The sequence below is a fragment of the Lineus longissimus genome, chromosome 5 (genome assembly GCF_910592395.1).
Source record: "Lineus longissimus chromosome 5, tnLinLong1.2, whole genome shotgun sequence".
NCBI lineage: Eukaryota > Metazoa > Nemertea > Pilidiophora > Heteronemertea > Lineidae > Lineus > Lineus longissimus.
In genome coordinates, this window is record NC_088312.1 from 21,306,995 (window position 1) to 21,319,511 (window position 12,517).

General features: G+C 41.6%; 3 protein-coding genes across 18 annotated transcripts in view; 1 reads left to right on the top strand and 2 right to left on the bottom strand.

The window, feature by feature from the left end:
• LOC135488680 (uncharacterized) overlaps positions 1-3,432 on the bottom strand; it is a 29,138-nt gene extending 25,706 nt beyond the window's left edge. For all 15 annotated transcript variants that reach the window (XM_064773353.1, XM_064773343.1, XM_064773348.1 and 12 more), the window contains exons 1-3: positions 3,344-3,432; positions 1,222-3,021; positions 472-951 (exon numbers count right to left, since the gene is read on the bottom strand). In XM_064773353.1, the coding sequence (XP_064629423.1) occupies positions 472-951; positions 1,222-2,991 (2,250 nt within the window). In that variant the 5' untranslated portion in view covers positions 2,992-3,021; positions 3,344-3,432. The remainder of the gene's footprint in view (positions 1-471; positions 952-1,221; positions 3,022-3,343) is intronic.
• The window catches only part of LOC135487533 (intersectin-1-like), a 148,243-nt gene that overhangs the window by 66,646 nt on the left and 69,080 nt on the right, over positions 1-12,517 (bottom strand). The window lies entirely within an intron of this gene.
• On the top strand, positions 4,506-8,565 carry LOC135488094 (uncharacterized). Of its 2 annotated transcripts, none has more exons than XM_064772531.1 (4): positions 4,506-4,534; positions 5,256-5,817; positions 6,093-6,425; positions 7,314-8,565. In XM_064772531.1, exons 2-4 carry the CDS (start codon positions 5,347-5,349, stop codon positions 7,728-7,730), a joined length of 1,221 nt encoding a protein of 406 aa, XP_064628601.1. In that variant the 5' UTR covers positions 4,506-4,534; positions 5,256-5,346; the 3' UTR covers positions 7,731-8,565. The 2 variants fall into 2 exon arrangements, with proteins under 2 accessions (XP_064628601.1, XP_064628602.1); XM_064772532.1 differs by lacking the exon at positions 4,506-4,534 and adding an exon at positions 4,700-4,718.

Here is a 12,517-nt window from a genome sequence, read left to right on the forward strand (position 1 = left end):
TGAATCTTCAGGATTTGCCTAAGGCCGAAGTTACATAGACCTCATTCGTTCATTTACCACGAGTCACTTTCCGGGTTTTTCTTTCATTCCTCGGTGAATGCACGGTGAATGCACGCCACAAGGCCGTGCATTCACCGAGGAATGAAAGCAAAAGGGGAAAATGAGTCCTGGGAAATGAACGAATGAGGTCTATGTAACTTCGGCCTAAGAGGACGCAGATTTCAATATTTCTTTTTAGTGAAGATCCCAAGTCCCGGCATGCACACAGCTTCAGCTTGGTCTTAAATCCCATCTAAGACCAACGAGATTTCAAGATATTCTCTGGGAGGGCCCCCAACCCACATGATAACTGCCTGCCAGAGGCATGCTTATGCTGTCCTGCCAAGCCACGTAGTTTACATGACATTGTAGTTTCTGGCCAAGACCATTCATTCTCTGGACAACGAAATAAAGAAAGGTATCTTTACCCACCTGTGACATTTCCATACTTGAACCTTCGCCAAAACTATCTTGCCGTTCTGGCGTACTGCGTAATGGATTCATTATCGAGTCTTCAAACCTCGTCGGACTACTAAGAGAATGTCCTTGGAGCGATTCCACGTTAGAAATCACAGGCGCTGTAGTTTTATGATCACTGGCAAATGAACGTGTACTGTCATGTAACATAGACGAGGAACTAAGAGTTTTTGAAGCGAGACTGTCACTTGACATGAATGAAGTTTGAGCGCCACCTATACTTGAACCATGAGCACTAGAAACAGGTGACTGCCGCCGCACACCAGTTGCAGCGCTTAAATGTCCTAAACTCGCAAGACTGGAAGATGGAGAGGCTTGGCGGAAAGATGAGATGCCTGACCCGGCTGGTCTAGAATGTCGGATGTCGGCCCGGATATTTGCCCGTTTGGGTTCATCGTCCTCGATGACTATCACGTCGCCATCATCGGATGCACTCTGGAAAAGAAACCAAGCAGTTTAATTTTGCTTTCAACTGAAATTACATGCAGAAGTAATCCCTCAATGCAATTTCAGAGAATTCAACTGTACAAGAGATGCTCGATATGTTGAAATTTCTGTAATGATTTAGAAGAGGAAAAGGTCCTTTACAAGGACAGACAACCCACCCTGTGCACTAGTTTGAGATTGAAACTGGTCACTGGAACCAGTGCCCCTGTGAGTGTCCACAACCTAAGTTTCATATGTTCATCAGCATATCACACTCACCATTGGTATGCTGGGCTGCACCTTCCCTCCAGACTGGGACATCAGCAGACGACACCTGTTCTCCACATTCTCACGTTTTTTCCTCTCCCGTTCCGCCATGTCTTTATACGACTGCGCAAGTCGCTTCTCCATCTCCATTGATTCCCGCAGACCTTGAATCTGCGCTGCCATCTCACGAGTTTCGCGCACCATCTGATCCTGAACCTTCTTTAACAAATTGTCCTTCACCACATGCTCATTTTTCAAATATCGCACATCGAATTCAAACTTTTTAACCTGAGCATTTCGTGTCGTTAACTCTTGTTTAACTTTTGTCAATTCGTCGGTTTTCATTATCAACTCAGCTTCCACAGTTTTTAGTCTTTCAGTTTTTGTGCGCAATTCCTCCTGACACTTTGACAATACTCTATCTTTGGATCCAAGGTCATCCTTCAACGCTGACATTTCTTCCAGAACTGCCTTCTCGTCACAATTTTCAAACGACGTCAGCGTGTCCTCACGCTGATATAACTCAGCCTGATAGTCGTTTAGAAGATTAGTCAATTCAGTCCAAGTCCTTGTCATCATGGAACCTTTCAAGTCTAATTCAGTTCTCATAGTCTGCATTTTTAAACGCTTAGTCGGCCTAGGGTCGTCATCACGACCAAGGCCTGGAGGGGAGCTAGCTAAATCTCGTTTGGAAGGACTGGCACTTGACGACCATTCTACGGTACTCAGCGACCGAGTCAAGTCTAAGGATTTCCTAATTGAAAATGCATCAACACTCGGACTAGAAGCATTTGTTTCCTCCACAACAGTGTCCGCTTGAGGTTCACGCTTCGGAGAAATTTGCGCCATATTGGAATTATCAATGTCATAACCAGAAGTTCCTATCGCAGCTGTCTCATCACTTTCAGCAGTTTTATTCACAGCTTCGGACTCAAATTCTGCAATCTGTTTCAGAATATTTGCCGATCGTTGCCTGTCAATGTATAGCGGAGAAGTCTTGTCTACTTTTGATGAATCCTCCTCCTCCTCCTTTCCAGAAAGATTTTCGTCCCCTTCTAGTCTCGAGTCCTCATCGTCCATCCCTGGATATACCCCTTCCTCATATTCACCCTCTTCGTCTTCATCTTCCAGCTCAGGATGCTCACCCTCTTCGAAGTCTGACCCTTCCATCTCATGATCGTCGCGACCAGCAACTTTAAATTGTCGACCAACAAAGTCTGAATGTTCACCTTCCAAGTCAAGATTTTCACCGTCAGCATCTGGATTTTCACCATCAATGTCTGAGTGCTCACCCTGAATGCCAAGGTGCTCATGCTCAAGGTCTGGGTTTTCAACCGGAACATCTGAATCTTTGCCTTCAAATTCTGAATGCTCACCCTCCGAGCCTGCATTGTCTAACATCGGATTTTCATCAATCGATTCCAGGTGCTCAGCCTCAAACTCTGCGTTCTCATCATCATAGTCTGAAAGCTCTTGCTTGATTTCGGACTGACTGAATCCACCTTCTGGATTTTCAGTTTCCCCACCAAAATTAGACTCGGCGACTTTGTCGAACTCCAGATGTCCTTCTCCAAAGGTTGGTAACTTTGGATTTTCCTCATGGTCTTCTCCATTTTCCTCTTCATCAAATTCACCCCCCTCCTCCTCATCCCCCTCCATGTCGGGATTTCCGTAATCGGAGAAGTCCTCTTCACACTCGCCTTGCCCTTCGAACACAGTACCAGACTTGTTTTCATCCATTTCGGATTCCATTTCCATTAGCTGTGAATTCGGTTCATCCATATTGACTGGTGGTTTTGATTATCTCACATCCTGGAACAGGGAAGCGAAAGAGGATAAAAAATTATATTTAATGAAAAGATCACATCATTTTCATTGTTTGTAACAGCACGGTTCTGGTCCCAAACACCAGGGCCCAGCCTGAAAGCATATTATAGCTTATGTAACATGCTTGCCAATTTTATTGATTGACAGTGGCGCCGCCAAACGGATAAAGATTTTTAAAAGACTGCAGGAACAATGATGCAGGAGTGTTACCAAATCATCGATTTTCACCCTTTTTGCATGGAAATCTACGCAAAGGCGTATATTCTAGAGGTTCTCTGTTATTTAATTTTTATATTCTCGCCCTTACTTTAGCGGAATGAGTCATCAGTGTTGACTAAATGAGGTAGAAATACGGGGGCGGTCGAGATTCGTAGACTTTCACCGCTAACAAAATCGGTTCGTTTCCGCGATCCGTGGGGGAGTTGGGAAATGATGAAACACTGGGATCATACTAAATGTTCCAAAATAAGTGGTGCGATAATTAACTCGGGGAATAGACTGGTCAGTGAAAAGTAAATAGAGGCTTGGTATTGAACGGGCCATGCAGTTTTACTTGAAACAATGTATCTCCATAGGCCTATCCAGCGAAATTATCCAGTAGAGGCCAAGCAGTGAGGCCAAGCAGATGATGACGTCATCACAGCAAATGATGCCATTGGAATGAGGAACGCCAGTGGCGGCGCCACAATCGATCGTACCTTCTGACGCCATGACGTCATTTTCTGGTCTGTTGACGTCGCATGAGGTCGATCACGGGAACCCATTGCGTACATTTTTGCACAGGCACATGGCACATTGTCGTTGGTGCAGCAATGGCAGTCACGACAAAGTGTAGTGACATGAAATTATCTACACTTGGCACTTACTTCACAACGTCAGTATGGTCAAGAGCATGGGTTGACTTCCAAAATGGCTACCTAATTACGTTACTGCATGTGATGCGTAGATTTGGTATATATGCGGATGCCAAAACAAACTAAACTGCCCTCTATGTACTATAAAAAAAAAAAAAGAGAAGAGAAGTAGAGAAGTATTATAAAGTATAGGTAGAGACCACAGGCCCTTGAGTACATGTCTTTATAATCGGGGTAGAAGGCGTAAAATAGGCGTAAAATAGGGGTATAAGCCCAGGAACTAGGCTAGCATAGAGAAAAATTGTACTCAAGGGCCTGTGGTAGAGACTATATTATGTTGACAAGACCACTGGTAGCGTTCGGTTTTATATAATGGAGGTCAAATGGGGTTTCTGCCAACTTCATCCCAGACTTGCTAGCGTGCCTACATTTCTTCATTTTCTTTTAAACGTCCTCACATTCATGCTAAAAGTTAGTGTATTTGGATTGGAAGGGCACCCTTCTTTGTGCTCTGCACTCTGAAACAACTTTATTTGTAACACTCAGTAGTTTTGACATAAATTGACACTTCCCAATTCCCTTTCGTTGATCTTTAATGCGTAATGCATTGTAATGAGCAAGCATTTGCCTATCACATTTATCTTGTAAGTGTTCAGTGACCGAAATCAGTTTCTGATCCATTCAGACTCTATATGTTGTCTAATAACTCCGAATTTAACATTTTAAGACACTGAACTTGACTGGGGTGTGGTAAAAACTGCTGTGGACTCCCTGACCCTGCTCTAATGAGTACTCCTGGTAGTCATGGTAGTAGTACCCCCAGTAGTGGTATGCAATCAGCAATGCAATGTAGGCCTATGTTTCATCATGATCATGTACATTTCATTCTGATTATTCTGCATGCTTCATTCCAAGCTTGTTAATGATAGTGTTCATTATTGTTGTTTGGTCGTTTGAATAAATACTGGATTGGAGGTAAACTTATTTTGAATCACCACACGACTTACTAATCCATCACAGGTCGAGCGTGAGGTAGACTTTCATCAAATTATCTAAGAAATGCTCGTATAAACTTGTGCTTGTCCATGCTGACATTAAGTCATGCGTTTCACCTGTAACAGAGGGCCTGAGTGGTTTAGGGCATTGTCCAAAGTCTATTTATCTTGGCTTCGGCTTTTTAAACGTGCCCAATTGTTTTGTTTGGGCCCTGATTTGTCTTTGTTGAAATCGTCCCGGAGGTGGAAAGACATGAGTATGTGATGGCTTAATTTTGGCAGTGAATATATCTATAAATTATCTTCTGATTTTCCCTACATCTGTTCTACAGAACTCAATAGTCTGATAACTGTAATTCTGTCTTTTCAGATGACATGAGTTGATCACAAATATCAAATGATTTGAGTGAAAATCATCAGCATTTCTTCAGACCTTATTGAACAAGAACACCTTCAGCATAATGTCGCTCGAAGAGCAACTCATTGACTTGAAAGTCAACTTGAATCTCAAGGGACAAATTCTCCTCAATACATGGACAGAATTGACTTCATTATTGGACACTTATCAGGCAAAACTAGCGGTGAAAGAGACACAGGCAAGAGTTCGATATGAAACCAATGCGACGCTGGGAGACGTGGAAAAATTACGATCAGAAATGACGGTTTTGAAAAATAGGTTAACAAGGACGCAACTTGAAGTCACCGCTAAAGACAACACAATATTTCAGCTAAAATCGGACCTCGCACATGTTCAGTCAAAGTTGATTGTGACTCAGCAACAGTTGAAGACGCGTTCCTCACCTAGTGTCGCTAGTAGTAATCATGGAATGGCGAATTTGGCGTCAATCGTGCCAGAAGAAACGTCGACTGGTGTTCAAATGAAGATGGAAAATGATGATGAACAATCTGGGAAAAATGGCAGCAGTCCTCAGGTGCTCAATCTATAATCTGTATCATCTGTGGTATCTACAGCACTCAAAATGTTGCTTTGTGTTCTGCAATATGCATCCTTGTTTCTATCAAATGTGTCTTTCGTTGTCTTCCATTGAAATGAAAGGTCAAAGTTAAGGTTGTGGTTTGAGTTTGGGTTAGGCGCTCCGAATTAACCAGTTAAAACTAATGTCAAAAAGAGCCATTGGGTAGGGATACAGTTGACAGGACATCAGCACATCCTTAAATTGTCTAAATGTCCTTTTCTATATTTCAGTCCGATTCATGGGAGGTCCGTGACGCAGAAACCTCATCCATTGTCATACACTCGGAGAGCAAACAACACATACGAAGCCAAAAACGACGACAACCCCGGCCAGAAAAAGACAGCGATTCCTCCTGCAAGGTCTTCAAAACTGAGTCAGGTGACACAAGTTTTGAATCCGATATGTCAATGTCGGAATCGAATAATAGCTATTACCAAAATGATAGACAGGATCCCGGTGAAAGGGAGGAGTCCGATCCAGTCCCTGTTGCCATGGTTTTAAAGACTAACACTGACACTGCCTACTGTTCACATCCGGTTGGGGATGGAGTCATCCCTGCTGAGGTGAGTAATTAGAGCGTCCCACAAACGGCATGTTAAAAACGTACAGGTGATTGTGACATTGTCTCTTGGTGGAAGAGAAAATGTCGCAATCAACTGTATGTTCTAAGGTTACTGGCAGTTGCTTCAATACTCGCATAGTAAAGTGCTCTTATTAATTTTCGTTCATAATGTTTTGTTTGTGTGTAAGGTTTTCATTGCATCCAGTCAAGTGTACAGCTTTCAAATTCCATATGATGTGGCATGATGCTTCAAGCTCCCAGCAGAAGTGGTAAATGTCTGCAAGTTCATGTTGCAGAGGGATATGCAATTGTCAAAATCTCTTATCAAACAAGAATGTTTATTTGTGGCATTGTGTTGCCTAAGAGTTAGTTACACATTGCCACTGATGCTAACTTACAAAACATTAGGATCTTTATGAATACTCTTTAGGGCACCCTCGGGACTGACAAGTGCTGTCCTAGAGAGGTGTCCTGATTAGAGCAGTTTTTCTTCTGTGTCTGGGATGTTTGAGATACACACGAGACAGTCAGTGCTAGAGCCATCAAATTGAGTGGAAAGAAAAAATTTGGGTCCAAAACTAGTGTCCTTGGGTTGTTCATAGTAGAGAGGTGTGCGTGAAAGGGATGTTCCAATGTATCGGATTTTAAAAACTTCCGCGAGATAATCACACAGACATTTGCCTCTGGTGTGCTCCCAGCTTTAGCTACATGTATCTTGTTGTGCTGACATTGTGTACGTGAAACGTTATTGGGGTTACCATTTTGTAGTACCTTGAAACACCTCCAGATAGGTTGGGACCATGATTTCGGCAGAATCATTTTTTCAGTTGGTTAAAGAATCAGTAGATAAACTTTTCCCAAAATTCAAAAACGCTCTTTTGTGTTTCAGGGTACAAATCTGGTGGTCCATTCGAGAGAACAGATTCCAGCTACCGAAAAAATCCTACGCCCCCGTCGACGTTGTCATTTGTGCTACAGTCATGGGAGAAGAAAAGACACTCGCTTTTACTGCCCAGCTTGTCCAAGACAACCCGCTTTCTGCAATGATCCATGCTTTGAGATCTACCACTCGAAACTCCACAAGGTCTCGATCCCTCAAGGCGAAAATCCCACAGCTGCAATCAAACGTGAATTTATGCGAGGAGAATTCCTCAATAATCCAACAGACGGTGCTTCGAACTTTGCCAACGAACGAGATTCATTTCAGACGCTGGCCCAGAGGGAGAATCCGTACTTAGCAATTACATGTAAGCAGGAACAGGACCAGGATGGTGCTTCAAACTTCTCTAATGAAGAAGACACTTGATATTTGTGAAATTAGTAGGATGAAAGCATTTTAGAGCGCATTTAAAATCAAATAGCATTTATGTGTACTGTTATGAAACATTAGTAAGTACTGTCACAAATTTATGCTGATTTGGAGGATGATGTATTGGCTGGCATTTAGGAACTTTTTTGACAAGATGGTGGACTGTGTTTACTTTACCTCTAACCAGGCAACAGGTAGGACAGAAAGTTTCCAATAGAGGTCTCTCCTATCTCACAGCGCAACTATTCACAGTCGTACGAGGAAAACGATTATTGCTGTATCGAACGGAACCCCCCTCACTGCATACTGGTCACCTGAAGACTACCAGTTTGATCCTCTAGCTCCTGCCTATAGTCTCCTTAGGATTTCGATCTGCTCAGCCCCATGCTGGGTGTTGATACTGCCTCAGTGCCTGTATCCCAAGTTCCATATGACACTTGAAATGTTTTCAGGTGTTATATTGATTTAATTTTTATGGGGATCAGTCTCCACCATGGCATTGTTGAAATGTCAACTTTGCTGCAACAATGAATATTGATGAAGAACTATTGGATCATCTCTTGAAAATAAATTCTATTGTACTAGTCAGAAAAGTTAATGCCAACTGAATAGTCTGCATGCAATGAGTGAAAGAACTGACTGGCATAATATTACCAATATATTGTTTTTAAAAATGGGGAAAAAGGAAAGTAATATTTTGGTGTATTGTATTTGTAGGGGTAATTTATTAGGAACTTTCACTGAGTTCATATGAAATCTCTATTATTGTTGACAACATGTATATAGTAGTGTAGATGTGTACTGCCTTTAGGTGTGAAGAAGTATTAAGAATACCAGCTAAAAGTAAACATGTTGTTATTTGTTGTTCTTGAGACACATTTTATGTAGCACAGATTTGTTTGTCGTGTGTGTTCTGTTTTTGGAAATGAACACCTGAAGACTGCAGGCCTGGGGCCACTGCACTGACTGCTGGTCCTTGGCCTGCTGCTCGATGTGGCTGGTGGTCTAATACAATGACTCCCTTGTCCATATCCGCCGGCAAGTAAAATTCAGCGGTTAACAAGATTCGTATTCTATCATATTTCAGTGCTGTTCTCATGCATCGAAGTCCAAAATTCTCCGACAAAGCAAACAGCACTCCGGAAAAGTCAACACTTCACAAGCCATGTGTTGTGAGGCTGAGAGAACAGCCATTCATTCTTCATATCTGGAAAAAAATACCGATAAATCATGTCAAGATACTTCAGTGGACTCAAATAGGCCACTTGATTTGACTGATTTTCCTAAAACTTTAGAAGTAGGTGAGGACCAACCATCAACTTGCACATTTTGTGGGAAAGTTCTTTCCTGTCCGTACTATCTAAAACAGCATTTATTGATCCACACTGGAGAGAAACCATTTGTTTGTAAATACTGTGGAAGTTCATTCAGGATTGCGTGGAGGATGAAGACGCACATGGACATGCGTATTCATACGGGAGAAAAAACATTCTCTTGCAAAACTTGTGGTAAATTGTTTGCGGATCGATCAAACTGGACCAAACATGAAAGAAGTCATGTTTACAGAACATTTCAGACCAATGTCGTGTTGTAGTCGGACTTGTAACTTTGTAAAAACCTCATTGGCTTATGAAGGAGCCAAGATGAAGACTTGTCCTCAAACAGGAGAAAATACTCTCTTTTTAGGTCTGTAAGCTATTTGAGGACGGATCAAATTGGACAAAACGGGAACATGGTATGCCAATTTTCTTATGTAACTTGTTGAAAACCCTCAATACCAGGCTCAATATATGGAATATGATCATGAAGACGAACCATTTAGAAGGTATATTTGAAAAAAGTATTTCGATGTTCATATCCACACCAATTTAGTTGACAAGAAGTATGCATTACCTTGCCTGGTAACATTATGAAAGTCTCTCTGAAGACAGATGCGTATTCATGCCAGAGAAAAACCATTATCTTGAATGTGAAACAGATATTGTGCATGTTATTACCAATGTCAATGACTTTTTGGTAAGATTCTAGTACATGTAGGAGACACTTCACAACTATGAAACATTGTCCAAGTTCCTTGCTGAATGATAGGTGTAGCCTATCCCCAACCCTATCTAGCCTCCAGATGCAGCAATTTTGTCATCATATTCATATTCCTGTTCCTCTTCTTCAAGGGGAGGGTAGGGGCCAATACCACAGCATCCTGAGTGTAATCTCTATCAGGTCGATTTCCATCAAAGCTTAGCTCAGACAAGGCATTGGGAATGATGAGCCTTACAGATGACTTTAGCTACTGCTATATAGGTCAGCAAGGGTATCTTAGACTCCCGGGAAGTCCTTTTTGTCATCCAATCATACTGTCTCATAGGGTGAGGGAAGAGGCCAGTCCACTGCCTCGGAAGTGTAGGGTATCTGCCTTTATGCTAAATCCACCCACATAGGTCTTGGATGGGTCTTGTTTCACTAACGGGATACTTGGTTTCAGACCACATTTTGAGCTATGCGCCACTCGATGATTTTCCATCAGATGCTCACATCATTTATCTGATAGTGATAGTGCATATCTCTCCATATCCCTTCCGCCCAAACCATCCCTGAACCCATTCTAAAATAAATTGTCCCTTGTGGGAGATAATGTATTTTTGTCTTCGGGGCGTCCTTTGTCGTCCCGGCTACTGAGGACTTCGGCAACGACCACAACGAAATAGCAGACGACGGAAAAATGGAGCCGGACGGGCGGCAGCTTTGAAAAACGCTTAAATAAAAACCAATAAAACAGCTCAATCAAGTTGATAAATTGTCACCTACTGTGTTGATTGCAGGGTTAAGATTGTCGTGAGTCAACATTATATTAGTATTTATGCATCACTGCTGTGAAAATGCTTTAAAAATGTCGAGATTTTCGGCCTTCAGGCTAGCTGCAGGCCGTGCATTTTATACAATGGCCAATGCACTGTGAGTGACTGACTGAGCAGCGTATATTATCATGATGATCAACAATCCAATGTCAAATGTGTTTTTTTGTATGACATGCATGAGTGAACGTGCAGCCATTATAGGCCTTGGTACATCTAATGTCAATCATGACTTGCACTCAGGCGGTGTCATCATGCTATGGCCATGGCCCATGCAAATCATGAAATACGAATAGATAGCTAGCCTACCGTAACTTATTATTTGGAGTCGAATATTTTAAATCGCGGAAAAGGAAGGCATGGATCATGACGTTGTTGTCAGTGCATGACAAATTGAAACGTAAATGTTACAACAAGATTTTAAGAAGGAGGGACTTTCTGACTAGAGTCTGACCCTATGATGATAAAGGCAAAGCCTGGTGATTTTTATAAATGGTTATCGCTGCCATTGCATTGGATTCTTTTATTTATTAATTTGCAGGTTATTATCTTTCCTAAGTGTCCAAGAAGATACCAACACCAGGATGCAAATGCAACAGCTGCAGGGACAAGCTGAGAGGCAACCATTCTTCAAGCCACTAACCAACTCTGTAGAGAACAATGCGAACTTCTTTTCTTATGATCAGGTGAGTTTGTGAAATTCTTCATCAATTAGAAAATGGGTTATCAATATCTATTATCATCTGTGTGTTCTGTTGTCTGTGTCTGATCTTACAATGATCTATCTGATACCACTAGCATACCAAATCTTTAAACATTCTTTGAAATTTAGAAATTAGCTTAAACTCAACTTATTTGCTTCAGTGATTAACTATTAAATACTATTACTATATAAAATGAATAAAATTAGTTATGATGTTTTTCAATTGTCTCAATATTTTTTCCAGACAAAACAGAGAACCCAAGAAGTGCCACAAAGGCAGGCCAATGCATCAGCAACATTCTTTGCTCCGTTATCTCAAAAACAAAAAGGTATGGTGGAACACCTCATTTTGATAATTGGATAGACAACTGATCAAACTAATGCTACTAACTCAGGGAAACCCCTCCAGACTATATACCCTGGGCCTCTTTGAGAAGTTTTAGCGAAGCATTATACGGATGCTAATAGTAATATCGTTTCCTCTGACAACAATTGTGACATTCCAGCTGGAAGTTAGCTATTGCTCTTCTTCCTCAAGCAGGCTGGTCCAAGATTATTTTTGACACAACCACATGTACAATTTCAGAGCATGAAATGAGCCAGAACTCCACAATGAACGAGAAGACGGCATCGGATCGCTTGTCTGATCTCCACTCAAAGCTTCACAACGAGGCAGAGAAGATAAGGAAGTGGAAAGTCCAGACAGAGATTGAAATCAAACAAAAGGTGTGGTTTTTAGAAGTTTCAAATTAAAATCTTTTCAGTGTGATAGATTTAGAAGTGAGTTTATGTAGTTTGACAGAAAACAGATAAAATTCAATGACTACACAATGATCAGTATCACAAGGACCCCTCCAAAGTCCCACTAATATGAAAACTTTGAACGACATTTCAGAATATATTGAAAAAATCAAGGGGCTTGGCACACCGGCCCCATTCATGTAGTCTTGAGTAATAAGGCATCGTTTGACATGTTGTACATGAGCAGCCTTTTCCTGTTAGTGGTAAAAAACTTGCATGATGCGCTTCTTCAATCTTGCAGGATAGGAAAATTCAAGAATCAGGGGTGAGCATAGACTCGTTGAGAAAGACCGTCCTGGAACTACAGGTAAATTAATGAAAAACATAATGTTATGTTCAAATAATTTCTGGTAAATATTTCAATCCCTGGTCCTAAAGGTAACTACTATCGTCTTCCCCCTTCCTTCTCACTGGCAAAAAGAAACCTT